The 22,242-nt window shown below is 36.0% G+C and overlaps 1 protein-coding gene across 4 annotated transcripts in view; it reads left to right on the forward strand.

Moving 5' to 3' along the window:
* Positions 1-21,132, forward strand: part of LOC149571174 (Endoplasmic reticulum vesicle transporter protein) — a 95,553-nt gene extending 74,421 nt beyond the window's left edge. For all 4 annotated transcript variants that reach the window (XM_089812738.1, XM_089812737.1, XM_089812740.1 and 1 more), the window contains 6 exons: positions 18,221-18,333; positions 18,513-18,596; positions 19,734-19,880; positions 20,146-20,254; positions 20,341-20,460; positions 20,673-21,132. In XM_089812738.1, coding sequence (XP_089668864.1) covers positions 18,221-18,333; positions 18,513-18,596; positions 19,734-19,880; positions 20,146-20,254; positions 20,341-20,460; positions 20,673-20,743 — 644 coding nt within the window. In that variant the 3' untranslated portion in view covers positions 20,744-21,132. The remainder of the gene's footprint in view (positions 1-18,220; positions 18,334-18,512; positions 18,597-19,733; positions 19,881-20,145; positions 20,255-20,340; positions 20,461-20,672) is intronic.
* The last annotated feature ends 1,110 nt before the right edge of the window (positions 21,133-22,242 follow it).

Genomic DNA, 22,242 nt, shown 5'->3' on the forward strand with positions numbered 1-22,242 from the left:
GGTAAAATTAGAATATTTGTTCAAAATAGTATCAATTCCATGGATATGCCCATGCAAGCTTGTTTGGGTCTGTATTACATCCACAAAAGAAAGAATGGGATCGAAATACACTCAACAACAGTACAAGGGGAGAATTGGTTAAGCATTACAGACAACTAATACGAAAGAAATATTATACCCAGTAAGACGAGAATGATGTATGAAGTGACTATGTCACGACCCTATTTTAAGATAGAATTTTAATAATAATATCAACTAGATAATACGATATATTTAAATAAACAATGATAATAAAATCATATTGAAATTAATATTAAATTATAAAAAATAACAAATATTAATTAAATATGCATAATCTAATTATCAATAAAATAATATTTAGTATAATATTTAAAACAATTAAATAATAATAAAATTACAATAAATGAATAATAAATAAAGTTAAATACAAGAGAGAATATTGTAAAAAGTATGTTGCCTTTCTAAATAGGATTTAATAATAAATGATAATAAACACAAAACAAATAAGTAAATAAATAATAATTTAGAATAATATAAATCAACTAAATCTAATGAAAAGTCAAGAGATCTATAATAAAGAGACGTGACTCCAAATTTAGATATGAAAGGTAGGAGAGTTCATTGTAAACAGAAGGGAAGAGGAGAAGATAGGAGCTTAAGAAGGATTAATGGAAGAGAAAAGTAATGAGAAGAAAATAAGGAAGTGACTTTTTCAAATTGTTGCAATGACCAAAAGATGTGACTCTTGGAAGGGGTTGTAGTTATGAATAGTTGTGTCTCTTTGAAAAGATTGTAATTATGAAGTGTTGTGACTTTTCGAAAGGGTTGTGATTATGAAAAGTGTGACTTTTTCAAAGGATTGTGATTATGAAGGGTTATGACTTTTTAGAAGGACATAGATGACAAATAAAACAAGATTTATAAATTGCCATTGATTAAGAAAAAAGAAGAATTGTATCAAAAGGAGAAAACAGAACAAGGTAACAAAAGAGATATAATTGCATACCTCTTTGCATATACTTAATGCGACAAGCAAGGCAACTCTAAAAGTTGGTAAAAGCTTCATAAAGGTATGATTATATATATAATCAATCCAAAAAGAATAAGAATTGGATGAGTATATAAAATTTGATATTGTGTTCATAAAATGAATATAAAGAAATAATAGATCAAGTCACATAGTGTCAGTGTAGGGACTACGCTCATCTCTATCTAAATGGCTGCATGACAATGTAGGGATTTGGATCGTCTCTATATGAATGGATAAACCAAGATTAATGAAAAACCATAGTGCTAGTGTATGGACTGTGCTCATTTCTATGTAAATGGCTACGTGATAGTGTAGGGTTTGAGGTCATCACTATATTAATGACTAAGGTGGGATAAATGGAACCTCATAGTTTAGTGCGAGAGGTTAGTACAACCTCGTATCAATGGCTATTGTGCCAGTGTGAGAAATTATTACAACCTCATATAAATGGCTAGATGAGAATGATATAATGTTCAGAATATTCTATATATATGCATGTGTTGAGGGCCTTGGATGAGGTTACCTCTTTCAAAAAGAACCTTAGAGGGAGTACTCCAAAGAAGATGGAGAAGTAATGGACGATGGTAATGGGATTGATGATATCTCATTTAGGACACAAAGATCCTTAGGAGGGTTGGTAATCCCAATCTAGAGATGGCTTTAAGGTTTGAGGTTAAGATAGAGGGTAGAATATTACATTTAGACTTATTATTTAATTCTGACATTTATTTTGTAAGTGATATTTGTCCCCAACTAACCCTAATAATACAACAATATGGACTAAATCTAATGTGATAGGAAATATATAAATCTCCATCGAAGATCAAATATGGAGGCAAAATACATATGTTAAGCAAGATAGTCAAACTTTAAATATTCTGCCACAATAGAAATGGAACCATCAATACCATAAGTTGACACATGAAGGACTCTTGTATTGAGAGAAGTCGACTAGCAAAGATGGTCGAATGAGGAAGAATAAGTATGCGCAAGGGAAGAGTCTAGTCAACAATTATCATAAATAAGCAACATTGTAATTATGGGACGTCGATAGCAATTTTAGTTGAGTAGTTGACAACTTTACATGAAGATGAAAGATTGGAACTTTGCAATTATATTCAGAGCATCACTTATTTGTTCAAGGACTATCATGGTCCATTGGTGAGAACAAGACATCATTGGGTTGGGCATAAATTCATACATGTATCATGTCAAAATTAGGTTGCTTGATCGACAACAATTGGGTTTCAAGAATTAAGAACGAAGCAAGGAATACAGTCAGGTTGTAATTGAGAAGAGACTGCATCAATATATTCATGGAGCATCAATTTTTAATGGTACCAAGGAGTGAAACAAAAGAAAACATTCTAGAGTCTTTGTCGTAAGTATTTATGCTAAGAGGCACCTTAATATTTGGCAAGTTCATAGAGGATGCCAACTTCCTTGCTCTTAAGATCATAACGTTTCTTATTCATTGATTTACCCCAAATTGATGGTTTGATTTATAGGAGCAACCTTAGAAAAAGTATTGTTGAAGATGAATGCAAAGCCATGGGTTGCATTCCTTTGGGTTTGTAAAGGATTTCATAGTTATGTATCAATAGGGGAAGCATGATCAATATCAGTTTGAATTCAATAGTAGGATTCATTGATTGATTTGGAGTATAGTATTGCATCTTCAAATTTAGAGTGTGTTGGTTAGACTAAGGTTAGTAGCGGGTCGTTCTTTGCAATAGTTGATCTACTTAGTTATGCAAATTTCTTCCCAATCCATAAATATCATAGTTTGATACGAGGGAAACTAATAATTTTGTTTAAGATATCTAGGTCACAACCACTTGGAGGACAGATATCAATGCCCTTGTTGTCAAGGAAGCTGTGTTCTTAACACAAGAAATTTGGTCTTGCACATTGATTTTGAACAAAACTGTTTGGAAAAGCTTTGATTTTCCCACTAATAGGTTGATTCTCGAATAACATGCTTATTTGGTTACTAACATCTCTACATCAACGATGAAAATTATCTGGGTCTCATTTATGAAGGTTTGAATTTTTCTATCAAGTATTGGCTACCTCAGATGAATAATGCATATGGTGTGTTTGGCATTGACATAACTACTTATAACCTTACTTTCCTAGCTTCTCTTGATTGATCCAACGACTAACATCAAGCAATATGTTTAGTTTTAATGCCTTTGATTATGGAGAAGGATGTGATTGTCGGCTAGAGTGAAACAACTCCTTGGAGGTCACCCATCCCAGTACTACTCCAACTCGAGTGTGCTTAACTGCAAAGTTTCCTCCATGGTTAAATGCACTCTGCTTTCAACCCTATTTGCAAAACCTTCACTATGTGTTGTGCCTTCTGAACCATTAATTAGAAAGCCCCTTAAGCTTATTAGTTGAAAAGTAGGAAATTATTTCCATAGCAAGTCAAATTGTGATGTTGCTACCAGGATTCAACTTCAAGTCAAACTCATTGACCCATGTTTCATGAGTAGTGGTTTACACTCTGAGCATCACCTAGGTCCAATGAGTGCTAAGCAAGGACACCGAGAGACGGGGAGGCTTGGAGGTCTCCAGTACTGGTACTGGTACTAGTTCAACAATTTTTTAGAAATAGGAGACGGGGGTACTTGTGTAAGAATTTGCCTTAGGGCAAAATCACCCAAGATCAAGGAACTCAAGCACAAGCATAGAATGGACCAAAGTATGATTAGAATAACAATATGATATTCAATTGATGTAATGTCATGTACATATACACTAGAAGTGCTTGAATACAAAGGCCTCTGGAATGCTTCTAGAATGTCTAGGAGTTATCAATATGATAAGTCTCACAACTAAGCACATGCCCACCAAGTGTGGATTATCCTCCATTAAGCATAGAAGTTAGTGCAATGATGAGAAGATAAGCTTACAAAGGTGTGTCATGTAAAATTAAGTTGTAGACACCACATGCTTAAGAGTGCGAACTAGTGTGTTGTCTACATGACAACTTAGTTAATTATGCAAACTCTAGTGTTGTAGACACCATGTGCTAAATTAGAGTTGCTTACTCTTGTGTTGTCAACATGACAACTCATAAGAGTACCCAAACTCCTAGGTGTCAAACTAATAAATAATAAAATAATGCATTGACCTAAGTAAACTTAAGTAAAGTGTAAATAGTGAATACTTAACACCAACACCCCCCCTTAAGTGCAACTTAGGGGAATGAACTTAAGCTCACAAAAGCTAGGATGAAAATGCATGATGGGTCCTGGCTACTAGGCCATGTTAGGTACCCATGTACAAAATGCAATGCAATCTCTCATAAAGCAGAGAAAGAGGGAAAACCTCATGGGAAAAACCCTCCCCCAAAAAGAGAGATGAAAAAACAAGATGCATGGATGGATGGAGTAGTCAAGACCTGCCCATTAAGACATACATCAAGTATATACAATAGAGAAGTATGAGAAGAACACAATCCCCAATAGAGGAAAAGGTCCCCCCCATAAGAGAGAAGAAGAAGAAGAAAGGAGTCTCCTTGTGCTTCAGGACCCCATAATAGTGGCAAAGAATGTGCCAAATTATTAGCAGGCGTAGAAACTGCAGCAGTTAAAAAATTACAACCTTCCAAATAGGAATTGGCCATCCCGTGAGTATACCACGAAGTCACAAAAGTTGTGCCCATGAACCATCTGTAGAATGCCGATCAGTAATAGCTGCTCCAATGTAGAAGGTGATCCATGACTGCTGAATAATGTTCCTCCCCTTAGGAAGAAACAATGACATAGGTACATATGAGATGCTTCTCCAATGTGTAGAAAGAATCCCGATGATGAATGGTGTCTCTGAAACCTGCTCAATTGTCCCCGTGTCGATACTGATGGTTGCCCCTTCCAACATTGCTTAAAAGAACAATGTCGGATCTAGCAAGGATGGATGTAGAACATATTCCAAACAACCGTCTCCTCAAATGATAAAGAGACCTCCTGCAACTGCTGTACATAAGGATCCACAATCATATCAACCTGGAGAGATTGATCATGTAGAGAATGGACAAGAGGGTCAGAGTGAGCCCTCGCAACAATTGAAGAAGGATCGTCTTCATCAAAGAGAAGATGTATATCATCAATGATGTCTCCCAAATTTGCTATGTATGACTCCACAAACAAACCTGAAATATCTGCTATGTAGTCATCCCCAGATGTTGGAGCTGGAAGACAAGGTGTACTCAACTGTACTGAATTGCATGGATCTATCATTGTAGCAATGTATGCATGTGGAATGTGCTGATGTGGTGACCTTGTGCTGTATCTGTCAATAGGATCCCACATATTTGAATTTGTTGAATCACTACCACTATTGTCACTATCAGTTTCCACTGTGTATGAAGTACGAAGAGGATTAGAGGATAAGCTAGGTGAACTTTCCTCAAAGTGAACATTCCTCTCTATAAAGATCTCATGAGTCTCAGGATTCACAAGTCTATATACCTAAACACTGTCTTCATATCTGATGAAAGTACAAGGCCTTGGTGGTGGATCCTTTCATTTTCTGGAAGATATGTTTGCCCATACTGGACAACCAAAAACTCTGAAGTGTTTCACAACTGGTTTTCTACCGCACCATGCCTCAAAAGGAGTCTTTCCATCTAAGACATTATGAGATCTATTAAGTATGTGATTGTCACTGCTTATAGCTTTGACTTCAAGTGATGGATCAAGAGACTCGCCTTGAATCATGCAACTTGCCATAGACTTAAGAGTTCTAATTCTCATTTCTGCAACATTTGTCTTTTGCGGACTAAATGCTACTGGATTTTGAAGATGAATACCCTCAAGTTCACAAAAGTCTCCAAGTCTTGAGTTCACATATCTGCTTTCATTGTCCATACGAAGAACCTTGATGGCTTTCCTTGATTGCTTTTCAACATGACTCTTGAAGGCTAGAAACTTATCAAACACTTCATTCTTGTGATTAAGAAAGTAGACCCATGTGTAGTGTGAAAAATCATCAATGAAAGCGAGGATGTAGCAACCCTAGCTAACTAATGTTACTACAAAAGGACCTGCTAGAACTGTGTGAACCAACTCAAGAACGCCTGATGCTCTCCAAGACTTCCCTTTATCAATCTTCTCTTCTAGATACATATCCATTGAACAAGTTGAACATTCACCTTTAGAAAAGTTGATTGTAGGTAGACCTTTGACCATATTGTTTGAGCAAAGTTGATGAAGATAGCGGAAGGAAAGATGTCCATACAGCTCATGCCATAATTTGCTGTGATTGAGATTGTGTCAACAAGGCATGTGAAGGGGACTTAGGCACAAAGTGGGAGAAGGAATAAAACCTTTTGTTATGATTGACTTTACCCACTGCAACCAATGAATCATCTTTAAGATTGCACACATTACTGAATCAGGAAGGAACTCAACTTTATTGCCATCTCCATAGTGAGTGATTTGGTAGATTGAAAGGAGATTAGAGCTAAGTTTGGGAACATAGAGAATTTCTTGGAACTCTCCATTTTCCATCTCCACTTGTCCTTTCCCTTCAACTTCCATTTTTGTATCATCTCCTACAAAGATGTGAGGTACCTTAGATTGCTTTAATGAAGAAAAGTCCTCTTTTGAAGAACCCATATGATATGAGGCACCTGATTCAAGAATCCATTGCTCTGAAGAACATGAACCAGCCATAAGTGCTTGCCCTTTTCCCTTTGAAGTGGATGGAGTTGAATCCTTGGAAGTATTTGGCAAATTGATTTTGTTCTTCCTGAGTAGGTTTTCCAACTCATCGATTCTCGTAGTCTTGCAATGATGCTCATCATGATTTGGTTTCTTGCAATATGCACAAAACAGTTTGTCCTTATCATTGTTTCCCTTCTTGTCGGAAGAAGAATTGCCTTGTTGTGAGGAGGAAGATTGTTTTGTCTCTGATTGTGATTTTTGCTTCCACTGCTTTTTCTTGCTGTTTGTAGAACTTTTTCTGCCTTGATTTGATTGGTTCTCATTAGTAGCCACTAATGCTTTTGTCTTTGATGTCTTGAGAATTCCCATATCTATCAACTTGGATTGTTCCAACATCAACATCTTTGCAAATGCATCAAATGTAGGCTTAATGAAGGCACTTCCCATGGTCATCCAGTGAGTGTTGTAACTCGAAACAAAAGATGCATACTTTGAAGGTAGCCTCTTCAAGATGTGATGAATCAATCTATCATCCTTCATGGGATTACCACAATCTTTAAGTAGTGCTCTCAATTCATTGGCTTTGTTGATATAGTGTTGAATTGTGTCAAAATTCTTAGGTTCCAAGAGAAGTAGATCATCCTCAATTTGGAATCTCTTTTCCTCATCCACCTTACCATACAACCCTTCAAGTTTGTCCCAAGCACCCTTGGCTTCCTTAAAGCTGGAAATGTGGAAGAAGAGATCTCTATGAACACAACTCTTAATGATTCTTAAGGCCTGATTGTTTTTAATTTGCCAATCAACTAGTGCTGTAGCATCAGTGGGTTTGGTAATTGTACCATCAACATATATAGATTTAAACCTTTTTCCATTAATCTACTTCAACAATATTTTTCCATGTAGTATAATTGTGTGAAGTTAGAAGTGGAATTTTAGGTGAACCCATGATGTAGAAAAATAAGAGCACGAGAGAGAGAGAGAGAGAGAGAGAGAGAGAGAGAGAGAGAGAGAGAGAGAGAGAGAAGAACACAAGACACCCCCCCCTATTCACTCAATCAAAGAACCCCCCCCAAAAATGATGCTTTTGGCACTTTATATGTAGTGCGTTTACAATAGGCCACTTGTCAAAATGTACAAAGTGGACTTCTGATTTCGCTATTTACAACTACCTTTTGAGCTTCAAATCTGGAACTAAGTACTGTAGCTCAGAAATACAACAATTTTGAAGAGTAATCAAAGCAATACAATGCAAAAAAGGACCAAATTTTGAAAGTGATATTTTTGTCCACACAATCCTATAATCTGATTGCAGATTTGGAAAGTAGATGAGAAATTAAACACTTAAAAAAAAAAAATGGAACTTGAAAATGTGTCCAAATGAGCCCATATGGAGTGTTTGAAGTTGCAAAATGCAAGATTGGACAGGTACAATCGCCAAAAAATGCAATTTTTGACAAACCTGTGCACCAAAACCAGAAAAGAACAACACCACTAAAAAGTTCAGGAAATTCTACCTAAAATCCAAAAAAATTGCACCTGATTTGGAGTCTGGAGAACTGAGATATGGCCTCCCAAAGTCATTGTTGAATCAAAACTAAATCTGGAGAGGGGTCTGGGCAGTAAAACACTGTGTTAAATTTGATGGTCAAACGACTGTCACAACAATGTATTCTAGGCTACAAATCACTATCAAACGACCGTCAATTTTAATCCAGCGATTGGCTGATGTCAACGAAAAAGTCCCCTTGCTGACGTGGTAGGTGACATCAACCGTATGGATGAGACACATGGCACAATATGGTTGTACAGAGGATCCGCGTAGCGGCTGAGGTGTCACCGTACACTGTAGATGACTGGGCCTAACATGTGGCCTGTGGAATGCTGATGTGGATGTTGTGCTGGCGTGATGACTGTACTAGCCACTGTGTGGTCCGCTAATGTGGTTCGGTGCCAACGTGGTGAACGAGAGGCTGTGGCTCGGCGTCAACATGGCAGGGGTTTTCAGAGACTTTGTAGCGTGGCCAGGAGGTCGGTTTCGGCGGTCAGAAGGGTTGGAACAGCCGATGATTGTCGTCGGAAGTCTTCAAACAACGGTGCTGCCAGTGAATAGGTTTGCGGGAGCCGAGAATGGAGAGCAGCCAGAGGTGTTGCCATGAGTTTTGAAACGCCGGCGGGGAATAGTTTAATCCCACATGCGGTGGGTGGGAAATATTTGCAATGTTTAAAATGAAAAGCCTGCAGAGGTTAAAACAAAGCCGTTGAGAGTTGCAAAGAACTTGTTGGGTCTTGGCTCCTCGGAAGTAATGTGTTGACCGCTGCGGTTTTAGCTCGTCGGTGCCGAAGTATGCAAATTAAACCCGCCAGTGTATAGGGAAGGAATATTCCAAAATTGCAGTGAATATTCCTTGTAGGGGCCGAGGTTTCACCACTCGGTTCCTGCAAAAAAATTTCTTTTGTAGGCCTAGTAGGTCGAAAAATTGATCTGAAAATAATCTGAAAAATTACAGACGAAAATTGTAGAGAATAAATTTAGTGTAATGTCCCTGTTTTGGTAGTAATTTGATTTAATTAATTTAATCAATGAAGTTGTCCAAAATAATGAATATTTTATGAGGATGACTAATTAACTATTTTAATTAAATAAATAAGTGGTATTAAGTTAATTATTTATAAAGTTATCAAATAAATAAATATTAAAAGGCTAACTTTATATTTAATTAATTTAATAAAGTGACTTGAAAAATATCTTATAAAGTCACTTAATAAATAAAATAAAAATAATGTTCTAGAAGTTTCTGGAGAAAGTAGAGAAAAAGAATAAATAGGCATCTTGGGCTTCATTCTCATCATCCAGTTTTTATCATTTTTCTTGACATCAGATTGTGAATACAATCACATGGTCTATTGTGAAGCCAAGGGTTTCAGATAGTCTATTGGTCTTTGGGAATGATACCTCCCAGTAGATCACATAACTGAGGAAGTGAAAGATCTTCTGAAGGGTTGCACTTTGGAAGTGGTATTCAGCCATTTCAAGTTGAGCTCAATTTGTATACTCAGACTACCTGAGGGTTTGAGTTTTTGGAAGCAGATCCGAAAAAGCAGTTCGAAAAAGCAAAGTGAAAAAGCAGATCGAAAAAAGCAAAGCAGAAAGGCAGCATTGGAGAAAATTGTTACAGCCATCTACAATCAGGTTCCTTTGGATATTACATGCATTGTTCTTATCATTTAGATGCATATTAGAAGGTAAGGCTGCAGGTGAAAGTTGTAACAGATTTAAGCATTATTCTTGCGGATGTAAGCCAAGAGTCTTGGCCATTTCATACTAGCATTGTAGTTAACATTTTATGTGCAATAAAGGATACATAATTTGCTGCTTTGATATAGTGTAATTGAATATATCATTCATGATTAGCTTATTAGTTTGTATGCCAATTGTTTGACAAAATGTCAATTGGTTGGAGGTTCTCATTTGGCATAAATAATGTTATAATTTTGCATACCACATGTTTGTATTAATGCCACTTGGCTATAAGTGCATTAATGCCATCATAGGTTGCATCCAAAGTGTTTGCCATAATTACTATTTGCTGTAACATCATATTGCAATTAGTTTTTAGTACAAATATGCATTGAATATTGTCAAAATAAGTTGCACATTCATGTTAGGTCATTGTTTAGTCAATTTAGAGTCTTCTTGCAAGCATTCTTATTAATGCTAAGTGAAGGAAAGAGCCATAAAAACAAATTGAAATTTTATATCAGTCATATGACCCTTGTATGCAAAGTGTTTTCTTGAACTTTTATCAGCATTTTGGGATTAGATTTGAGCAGGGTCATTACAGTGGTATCAGAGTGGTTTCCTGCCAGCTTGATTGGGTTATTTTAGAATGAATTCAATTAACAGTATGGCGTTAACAGGAGACAGGGATGTGGAAGAAAGAATGCACAATGCAAAGAAGAAATTAGATTGCCCATTTCAGCGAACAGAGGACCTTCTAAAAACTTTGGAGGAGTTGGAAAATTATTTAGGCAAGACTGATTAGTCAAAACCTGACGCTATGCAAACAGCTTTATCTCCAGCATTTGGTTCATTGGTTAAGCCCCGCTTATTGAGACATCATGATGAGGTGATAAGACTTGCAACTCTCTCTTGCATTAGTGAAATCATGAGGATAATAGCTGGCCTTAATTCTTATGATGATTAGATTATGAGAGAGATACTTCATGCCATGGTAAAAAGCTTCAAAAAGTTGGACAACATCCGAGACCCTTATTTCACAAAAAGGGCAAGATTAGTTGAAGTATTTGCAAGGTGTAGATTTGAAAACATTATGCTGGCAATAGGTTGTATCAGTGACATTCGTAGGATGTTTAACACATTTTGGAATATTATGGATGAGTTTCATCCTAGCAACGTATTAGCATCGATGCACTCCATCATGTTCACAATTTTGTTTGAGGAGGAGGATGAAATTTCTAAACTTTTGGCAGAAGATTTATGGTGGGTTTGGACAAAAAAGAGGAATGTGTCACCTATGGCATGTATGTGGTTAAAGAGCCTAATTGATAGGCCTAAGGATCGAAATACTTTTCCTATGACAGACAGAAACTTGTATGAGGAGTTTAACAGACATGCTGATTCGATACAGGGAGACATTAGCACATCTTCAGGTAATGGTTTATCTACATCATCTTCACAGGCAGAAGTGGTTACAGATGTTGTGCAGGTTGAGCTAGTTGCATCAGAACGTGATATCACAGGCAAACTGGACTGCGTGATTGACACAGATAGTGATTCTAGTACAGTTGGGCTGGATGAAGTTACAGCAGTTGAGGATACTATCATGTTTGAGGATAGTACGGTTGATCAGAAAGTGAGCATTCAGGGCTTTGCAGAAAATGAGTATTAGGCACAGTTGGATGCTTCTTCGCATGAGATAGAGGCTAGTAGTTCTTCACGTGTTTTGGCAAGCTAGCTGAAGACAAAGAAAAAGGATATTGTCGTGGCTTTATCTCATCATGACAGGATGCATGGATTGATCGAGAATCACATTTGGATGACAAAATTGCAGGAGAGATAGAAAGGAGTCACAACAGGTTCTTCTTGTGACGACTTATAATAGATCAAGGAAGGCATGAAAGCAATGAAGGTAAGTTACATACACCTACTTTCAGATCGCAATCATCTCCTTAATCTTGTGGGGATATATTTAGATGCATTGAAGAAGAAGGAAGAGGAGGTCGATTGATTTTCTCATGAGCTGGAGGATACTCGAAATTCCTTGATGTATACTCAGTTGGCTCTCCAGGATTTTGAGAGACATGTGGACGAGTTCGTCTCGAGGTGAGTTCAGTTCAGGAGTTAGCGCATATGGTAGGGACTCAGTTTTTTTTTACAGTCGGGTCACATGATGATGATGATATGAGTATGTCTAGCATTCACACTCCGGATTCAGAGATTGTAGTGGGTACAGTAAATAGGTGCATGAAGTCAGTTGGTATTGTTCACATTACTCAGGTGAGGAGTTTACTTGAGTTGCCAGTTGATTTCCGTTCGTGGATTAGATGTTGGAATCCTTATCTCAGTACTTGGGATTGTTTTGATCGGAGATATCTAGCATTCTTTGGTAGTAGTATCTGTTGCACTATCATGGACTTGATTAGTAGTTTACCAGGTGTAGTTCTCATCTATGCCAGCAACTTGTCTGATGCTGGAATTAGTTGGCATTGTTCATGTATCCAGTCGACCATTCTTGATGGAATGGGTTGATGATCCCTCAGATATGACAGAATTTACAGAAGAGTCCCAGGATTTGATTATTACAGATGACACTGAGGAGGATGTTGTTAACTGTGTTGAGGACTTAGCCTCTTCAGCAGGTTCCTTTGATACAAAAGTTTATGTTGATGCTTCAGTCACTTCGTTTGATGATATGAGTTCAGTAGTTGATTTGCAGAATTTGGATAGCAGTATTACAGATGATAGCTATTCTGAGGTTACTCCTTTGGATAGTGTACCAGGGGTAGAGTATAGGAGTTCGACCAGCCAGCACAATCATGTGTCTAGTTAGCTGAGAGTTAGTGAGTGAGACATTGCTATCGCTTGTGAGCATTTCGATGCTGCTCGTCAGTTGTTAGCATTTTACGGATGGGGTTCTCTTACTAGTGATGATTAGGGAGGCAGTTATCTTTCCTTGATAGAGATCCACTCTTTATGGGAGGCAATCCGAATTCTGAGACAGAATTATATGTAGTTGGTAGCCAACAAAGATTATCTTATGGAGTGAGGCAATACAGCATATGACGCATTATTGGTCAAGGAAGATGAGGTGAGTGAGCTTACTCAACAGCTCGAGGTGACTTCTGAGTTCCTTGAGAGTACACAGTTGGCTTTCGAGGAGTCATATTATCATTTGGCTGAGGTGACCATGGAGTTAGAGTGACTTCAGTCTTTATTAGATTCTGTACAGTCACAGACCGTGGTGTCTGGTGATCCGAGGATGTCCATGGTCAAGGTTGATAGAGGCAGTGGAGATGAGGACATATTTGTCTTTGATACCCGTATTGGCATGTTTGGTTCGTCTCCATTGGAGGCAGGTTCAGTTGAGTTGGGCGTTGTAGCTGAGCATGGAGGTATGATTGACTTGGTGGTGGTCTCTACTATGAATGACAAGGAGATTAGTGATGTTGTATCAGAGATCACGTGTGATGTTGGTGAGCCAGCAGTTGGCATGGTTCCTGCTAGTGACACTACTTCCTTGGCAATATCTTTGAAAGTAGTAGTTAGTTCCGGTTTGGTTAGTGATCAGTTGCAGTGAGTTGCATCACCTGTGTATGGCGAGCTGTCGACTGAGGCTGGTTCTTTTAATCAGCATTACATTGTAGGGTATGTTCATTAGTTTGCATTAGATCTAGGTGTTGAGGACTTGATGGCCGTCAGATTTGGTTTGGGTTCTAGTTCTTGCTATCTATCATGTGATGAATATTCGCCATCAACGATGCATGGGAGTTATGGTTATGAGATAGTGGCCAGTGATCTGCAGAGTTGTGTTGATTGCAGGAGTTGTACAGTATGTGGATTCTCCATACTGGGTACAATTTCATTCGGGAATGTTCACCATTGTTGTAGAGTTGGGTTGTACATTCCGCTTAGGCCAGTGGAATGCGTTGGTGGTATTGAGTTGGTACGATAGAATGATAGATGGATTGAGCAAATGTTGCAGGAATTGTTTGGCGATGTCAGGGACATTATACAGCTCTTCTTGTGGGATCCAGGTGGTGAATTGCTTGAGGTCAAGCAATTTCAGGAGGGGCGGACTGTAATGTCCCCGTTTTGGCGGTAATTTGATTTAATTAATTTAATTAATTAAGTTGTCCAAAATAATGAATATCTTATGAGGATGACTAATTAATTGTTTTAATTAAATAAATAAGTTAATTATTTATAAAGTTATCAAATAAATAAATATTAAAAGTGTAACTTTATATTTAATTAATTTAATAAAGTGACTTGAAAAATATCTTATAAAGTCACTTAATAAATAAAATAAAAATAATGTTCTAGAAGTTTCTGGAGAAAGTGGAGAAAAGAATAAATAGGCATCCTGGGCTTCATTCTCATCATCCAGTTTTTATCATTTTTCTTGACATCAATCACATGGTCTATTGTGAAGCCAAGGGTTTCAGATAGTCTATTGGTCTTTGGGAACGATAACTTTCAGTAGATCGCATAACTGAGGAAGTGAAAGATCTTCTGAAGGGTTGCACTTTGGAAGTGGTATTCAGCCATTTCAAGTTGAGCTTAATTTGTATACTCAGACTACCTGAGGGTTTGAGTTTTTGGAAGCAGATTTGAAAAAGCAATTCGAAAAAGCAAAGTGAAAAAGCAAAGTGAAAAAGCAAAGCGAAAAAGCAGATCGGAAAAAGCAAAGCAGAAAGGCAGCATTGGAGAAAATTATTACAGCCATCTACAATCAGGTTCCTTTGGATATTACATGCATTGTTCTTATCATTTAGATGCATATTAGAAGGTAAGGCTGTAGGTGAAAGTTGTAACAGATTTAAGCATTATTTTTGCGGATGTAAGCCAAGAGTCTTGGCCATTTCATACTAGCATTGTAGTTAACATTTTATGAGCAATAAAGGATACATAATTTGCTGGTCTGATATAGTGTAATTGAATATATCATTCATGATCAGCTTATTAGTTTGCATGCCAATTGTTTGACAAAATGTCAATTGGCTGTAGGTTCTCTTTTGGCATAAATAATGTTATAATTCTGCATACCACGTGTTTGTATTAATGCCACTTGGCTATAAGTGCATTAACGCCATCATAGGTTGCATCCAAAGTGTTTGTCATAATTACTATTTGTTGTAACGGCATATTCCAAGTAGTTTTTAGTACAAATATGCATTGAATATTGTCAAAATAAGTTGCACATTCATATTAGGTCATTGTTTAGTCAATTCAGAGTCTTCTTGCAAGCATTCTTATTGATGCTAAGTGAAGGAAAGAGCCATAAAAGCAAACTGAAATTTTATATCAGTCATATGACCCTTGATGCAAAGTGTTTTCTTGAACCTTTATCAGCATTTTGGGATCAGATTTGAGTAGGGTCATTACATTCAGATCTAAAAATAAATTCGTAGATCTAATAAATGACCATACCGGATTTGCAAATCGGGTGCTGGTTTGCAAATTTTTTTTGCCTCAAATTCGACTATGGCCTAGGGTAGACAGATTTATAGTCAAATTTCATCGAATCAACGTTTCGGAAGCAATGGCGAGGTCCGCTTTGGCTCTAGACGCTCCTAATGATTGCGATACTCCGGATCTAGGTCAAGGACCTCCAAGAGGTGAAGCAAAAAAATGGTCTCGAATGGCTACGTGAAGAGAAATTCCTTCAACTCTAATACCATGTAAGAATTTGCCTTAGAGCAAAATCACCCAAGATTAAGGAACTCAAGCACAAGCACATAATGGACCAAAGTATGATCAGAATAACAATATGATATTCAATTGATGTAATGTCATGTACATACACACTAGGAGTGCCTGAATATAAAGGCCTTTAGAATGCTTCTAGAATGTTTAGGAGTTATCAATATGATAAGCCTCACAACTAAGCACATGTCCACCAAGTGTGGATTATCCTCCATTAAGCACAGGAGTTAGTGCGATGATGAGAGGATACATCTACAAAGGTGTGTCACGTAAAATTATGTTGTAGACACTATGTGCTTAATTAAGAGTGCAAACTACTGTGTTGTCTACATGACAACTCAGTTAATTATGCAAACTCCAGTGTTGTAGACACCATGTGCTAAATTAGAGTTGTTTACTCTTGTGTTGTCAACATGACAACTCATTAAGAGTACGCAAACTCCTTGGTATCAAACTAATAAATAATAAAATAATGCATTGACCTAAGTAAATTTAAGTAAAGTGTAAATAATGAATACTTATTTACACCAACAACTTGGAGACGACAAGTTTTTTTTAATAGTTTAAAGACTCTAATACTAAATGCAAAATAGTAATACTGTAAAACTAAAAGACTAAAGTAAATAATATTAGTAATGTTGCATTAATGTAGAGTCAAATATTGCAAACTCACATAATTTCATTAGTATATCTCATAGTCATACTTGTTTTTCGAATATTGCACGTGATCATCATCATATCAGATTGATAATTGCTGAGATTATTATTACATTTTCAATTTTAAATTCATAAAAGTATAGTATGATGCTAAATTGCCGATATGGAAACAAAAATGAACAAACTTAGTACAGTAAACAAAAACCAGAAATCTATCTAGTACTAGCATGTTGATGGTACCATAGTTTGCAAACTTGGACTTAGAGAGTACTCGACAATCCCAAAATTTTCTACTCAGCAAAAACCCGGAGAAAACTCAACAAAAACTCAGGAAAAACTCAGCAACTTAGAAAGAACTAAATATTAAATTCTCTGTAACAAAATGTATTAAATAAAAAATGTACATCTTGTAAATGAAAATGCATGGTTTTGTAGCAAAAAATGTGAAAAATACATTTTAACCAGCATTTTACCTGCATCAACATTTTTACCCCTAGCTTTTTGTGTCTATAAAAATGCGTGAGTTAAAGTTGAGAGTACTCGCCCAGCAAAAACAATGGAGAGTACTCAGCAACTCGGGAAGTACTCAGAGAGTTTGCAAACTATGGATGGTACTATCATATACTCCACAAGGTTGTGATCTTCCATCTCAAGGTCTTCAGCTATCATGCTCTCCAAATAATCATCACTCCAACTCAGGTTCTTTGATGGTAGTACAACTGGGGGCAATTCATTAAGGAGACATCGGGGAGACTTCACTTTTTGGATGAGGAGACTGGAAGATTTCGTCAACTTCTTCATGAAGTCTCCAACCTTTTTTGAGGTCTCCAAAGATGCAAAAAGTCTGAAACACGTCTCCATCTCCGAGACGTGTCTTTTAGGGTGGAGACGGGTCCCCCGTAACCATGGTGCTAAGTGTTCTATTCATTGTAATGAGAGATGTTTTTGTGTGCACTACTCATAAAACATGGTTCAATGAGTTTGACTCAAAAACTACACAGCTGAATCCTGATCTTAATATCCCAATTTGACTTGCTGTGGAAAATATCTCCTACTTGTCAGTACAAGTAATTTTAAAGTAAATTAATATTTGGGGTCATTAAACAAACTAGGATAAAAATAATTTAAAATACAGGAAAAATAGCTAGTATTTGCAATTAAAAGCAGATAAAATTTATGAAAGCAGCAAGATCTGTTTAGTAAAAGAGAGACCGAAAAACTAGTGATTGTTCCATGAATCCAAAATTTAGAAATGCAAAAGACAGATTAACTTTGAAAAAAATGAAAAAAATATAGAAGATTCAGAATAGAAAACCATCATTTCAAATTTGCTTTGTTTCAGTGGCATGCAATCTTTAGCTTTGATACCCATTTTTGTTCATCCTTGTGTTCACAAATGGATAAATGTTCTGTGAGAGTGTTTAGAGGTCGTTTTAGAGTGGTTAGATTTTAGTGTTTTAACCTTTTTATCTTATTTAATTTTTAATTTTTTATCTGAGGTAAATGGTGAATCTGAGCAGACTCACCAGGTACCCAGGTCTTGAGTCTTTGGAAATTGGTTCACTTTGCCTGCCTTGAGACTTGCTAAGTCCGGGTGAGTCTTGTAACTATGGTGCTTACACTTTACTGTCTTGCAGGAATATATACATCTATTCCTTACAGTTGCAGGAATATATACATCTATTCCTTACTTTTCTAAGTGACAGACAGCATCATATTAACATTATACTGCATATGTTTGTAGAATTATGTTTGTTTGATCTTTGTAAGTGTCCTAGTTATTGTTTTCAATAATGCAGGAGTGCTAAGCATTTTTGTCATTTCAATGGTAGTGTAGTAGAAAGGAGGGAAAAAGTTTTACAAAATTTTGCTTTTCTGTAACAGGTGGTGTTACTGATCATCACAAGGACAGTAAACACTTACATGGATTTGGAAATGATCCTGAGAAAATGGTAAAAGACGTCAAGCGTGCGCTAGATGATGGTGAAGGATGTCGGGTACATCTCACAATTAGTACTTTAATATTCTGTTTTTGATGTTTAGAAAGATTTTAGACAACTAAGTTTTGGCTGTTCATGAAAGTATAGTTTTTATAGCCTGCTTAAATGCTTTTAGTTTCTGTTCTAAATATGCATATACTATGGTCAACATGAGCTGACTTGCTTTATATACTCAGGTTTTTGGTGTTCTGGATGTTCAGAGGGTCGCTGGAAACTTCCACATTTCAGTGCATGGCTTGAATATTATTATTGCTCAGCAGGTCTCTATCATTAAAGGATTCTTATTTTGACTTATGGTTTGTTGTCAAAGTTTATTTGGTTGAGGAAAATTAATTTTATATCAATATATCCTCACATAACTTCAGAAAATAAGATAAATTTGAGTTGAAGGCCTTGTGACAGGCATCAGTCCTTTCAGTTGGTACTAGCATTCCCTCAAAGTGATATATGCAAGTTTATGCGCTATTTCCCTTTAATTAAATTGAGAGTTAGATTCAGAACTTGAGACATCCACAGAAATACTCCCATTTTATGTTACACAATTCAACTTAATAAGTGCAACTTTATTAATACTGTTTTACCCTATTGTGAATGAAAATACAATCTTAAATGTAGCTCAGACTTTGTGAACTAGACTATTTCCCTTTAATTAAATGGAGAATTAGATTCAGAACTTGAGACATCCACGAAGATACTCTTATTTTATATTACACGATTCAACTTAGTAAGTGCAGCTGTATCAATACTCTTCTTCCCTATCGTGAATGAAAATACAATCTTAAATGTAGCCCAGACTTTGTGAATTAGCACAAATTGTGTATAGGTCTAGAAAATTAATTTTTACTGGTCAACTCTACATGAATTCCAAACATGTAACTAGACATGATTTGACCGAAGTTGCCAGATACATGTATCTGCATATCAGGTATCGGATATGTACATGATACTTGCAGATGTGGGATGGATGCCGTATCCAGAGGGTATTCATGTAGGAGTTAATATTTGGGCCATATCCAATAATATAAAGTATGTAACTGCACTTAAGTATGAAAAAACATTTAAAAATTGAATAAGAAAAACATTGAACACAGTTTGTTTTCACATACAAACACAAATACACAAAAAATTACATATGTTTATACATGCGTTTAAACATATGCACGTGTTTGTGTAAGTGTATTTTTTATAATTGCTGTATCTAGCCATATTTGTATTATGAGGTCTTGAAAATTAGCTGTATTCATCTATGTCTGATAATGTATCTGTTTCCATCCAACTTTGGCTTCAACATGACTGATAGATTTGTTTTCACCTTTTAATATTCAAAGAGTTTTAATTGTAGCTCTGTATTTTGAATCTTTGCAACTCATTTCACAATTTTGTGGTTATTCTATCAGATATTTGGGGATGCAACACATGTTAATGTCAGTCACATTGTTCATGATCTTTCGTTCGGGCCAAAATACCCTGGAATACACAATCCATTGGATGGAACTGTTCGCATTCTTCGAGATACCAGTGGAACGTTTAAATATTATGTGAAGGTTAATCTTGCACTAGTTTGAACTTGTTTTCTCATACAGTCCATTTCATAAAACGTTTTTGCTACTACTCATCAAGAAAATGAGGCATTTCGATTACATAGGGAAGGCATAGAAAATCTTTGGTGTGCTAAAGCTTAATGCTTATTTGCTTTGTAGTTACATGGCTTTCTAAATAAATAAAAGTAAAACACTTCTCTATTGAGTATGCAAAAAATTTATGATGCAACTTTTGGGGAACTAGTTTGACCTTAAGATCTCTTTGCAGGTTGTACCTACCGAATACAAGTATCTATCTCGGGAAGTTTTACCAACCAATCAATTTTCTGTGACAGAGTACTTTGTTCCAACAAAGGAGTATGAAAGGTCCTGGCCAGGTTAGTTGCATATCTATTGATGTGATTTTTTTTTGTTTTTGAGGTTGTAAAAGTATTACTTATCCACGTAGTTTTTCTTGTTGCAGCTGTATACTTTTTATATGATCTTTCTCCAATTACTGTAACCATAAGGGAGGAAAGACGTAGTTTCACTCATTTCATTACACGTCTTTGTGCTGTGCTTGGGGGCACATTTGCTCTCACAGGTTTTCAACACAAAAGAAGCATTATTTATATTTAAACTTTCATGCTTTATTTATTTATTTAGTTATTGATTTGATCAAAATAAGTTTCATTGTAAAAGTTATGTGCATTTTCTGGCAGGTAAGATCCTAAACTCCTAGTGGTTTCTATGGAAACATTTAAATTTCATTGAATACTAAATAGTATCTGTGTTCTCAATTTCTGTTTTGTATAGGAATGCTGGACCGGTGGATGTATCGTCTTATTGAAGCTGCAACAAAATCTTCAAATCTAAGAGTTTACTAGCAGTTGGAATTGAAGTGTATTGGATGATTGGATTCCAACAGGTTCCCATTGGAGCCCTTGCTAGTCAACTTAGACTTTTGGTCACCAAGCATTTCGGATCCTTTTCATAAAGGACATTCTATTAAGAGGCATGTACACCTTGGAGTTTTTCTGTATCCATTTTCTTGACTCAATGTATTCGATCCATTGTTACAGTTATGAAAACAAATCTGTTTGCTCAATTGTATCAAATTGAATGCCACCCTACTGCCTAAGTCACATTTTTGTATAGTCTGGACATACCAAAGCTTGTCATCGGAGTTGGGAGAGAAATTTTTTCCTACATCAGTTGGTATTGATTATTTAAATATATTTTATGAAGAGGAATTTGAACTCTTGCTGCCCTAAAATTTCCGTGCGCATTGGAGCTCCTATTGTGCTGCCCCCATTGCAAATCAACATTCTTTTAGGTCATATACTTGCATCTTTCTTTTTCTAATATTTGTTTACGAGGCATTTGCTTTCTTCTTGCCTCTGCCCTTTTTTCTTGTTATTCTTAGAATTATTTTCTTTCATCTCCTTCTTACTGCTAATTGATTAACATCACAATTGATACCCTGAAAATGAATAAATAATTGCGTCAATCAACACAAGCAAAATTTAAAAATGATATCCACTCAAAGAACACTTCTAAGTAGCAGTTGCATCAAAAGGAGTCACAATGATTATGTTGATAGAAAAGCATATGTAAGTTAATATGTTAAGAGAGTACAATTCTCTGTGTGCAGAGAAGAACTGTGAGTTTTATTTACCGAATTTTATATGTAATGTTTCAAACATGAGGCATACTTATATTTTATTGTATGCGTGGAATATTACATTCGTTGCTTTAGTTTTTGGGAGAATAATAACAGTATTGACAAAAGCACATCCTTATATTTGGCATACTTATATTTTATTGTATGCGTGGAATATTACATTCGTTGCTTTAGTTTTTGGGAGAATTATAACAGTATTGACAAAAGCACATCCTGTAAATGGATGTTAATTAAACATTCTTATATTTTTTTACGTAGATATAAATTGCAAATTACATTTGCGTAAGACAAATTTACAAATTTACTTGAAAATCGAATTGACAAATCTATTGAGAAGATTAAGAATGAACTTTTTACTCGCAGCATGTGAATTGAACTGTTGAAGCTTTGAGATGGTTTGATAGTTATTTAAATCAATGTTCTCTTTAAATTCTAGGTATATGATTATAATTTAAGGGTTGTACTAGGAATAATGTAAATGTTCATCATAGTAAGATAAACTAAATTAAACATGGAAATATATAAACAATGGACATCAATTTTAAATTTCTTGGAATGGTTGGCAAATAGATGCATTCTAAAATGCCATCACTAAAAAGTTGGTCTCTTCCTACGTTGTATAGATTAGAAAGATGGTCTTGTACTCATGAATTTTTTGGAAGTTGGTGTCAATTATACAATAAATAAATAATAGAATAGTTA

This window comes from Cupressus sempervirens, chromosome 2 (assembly GCF_028749045.1).
Source record: "Cupressus sempervirens isolate cs-2001-9-10 chromosome 2, ASM2874904v1, whole genome shotgun sequence".
In the NCBI taxonomy this organism is placed as follows: domain Eukaryota; kingdom Viridiplantae; phylum Streptophyta; class Pinopsida; order Cupressales; family Cupressaceae; genus Cupressus; species Cupressus sempervirens.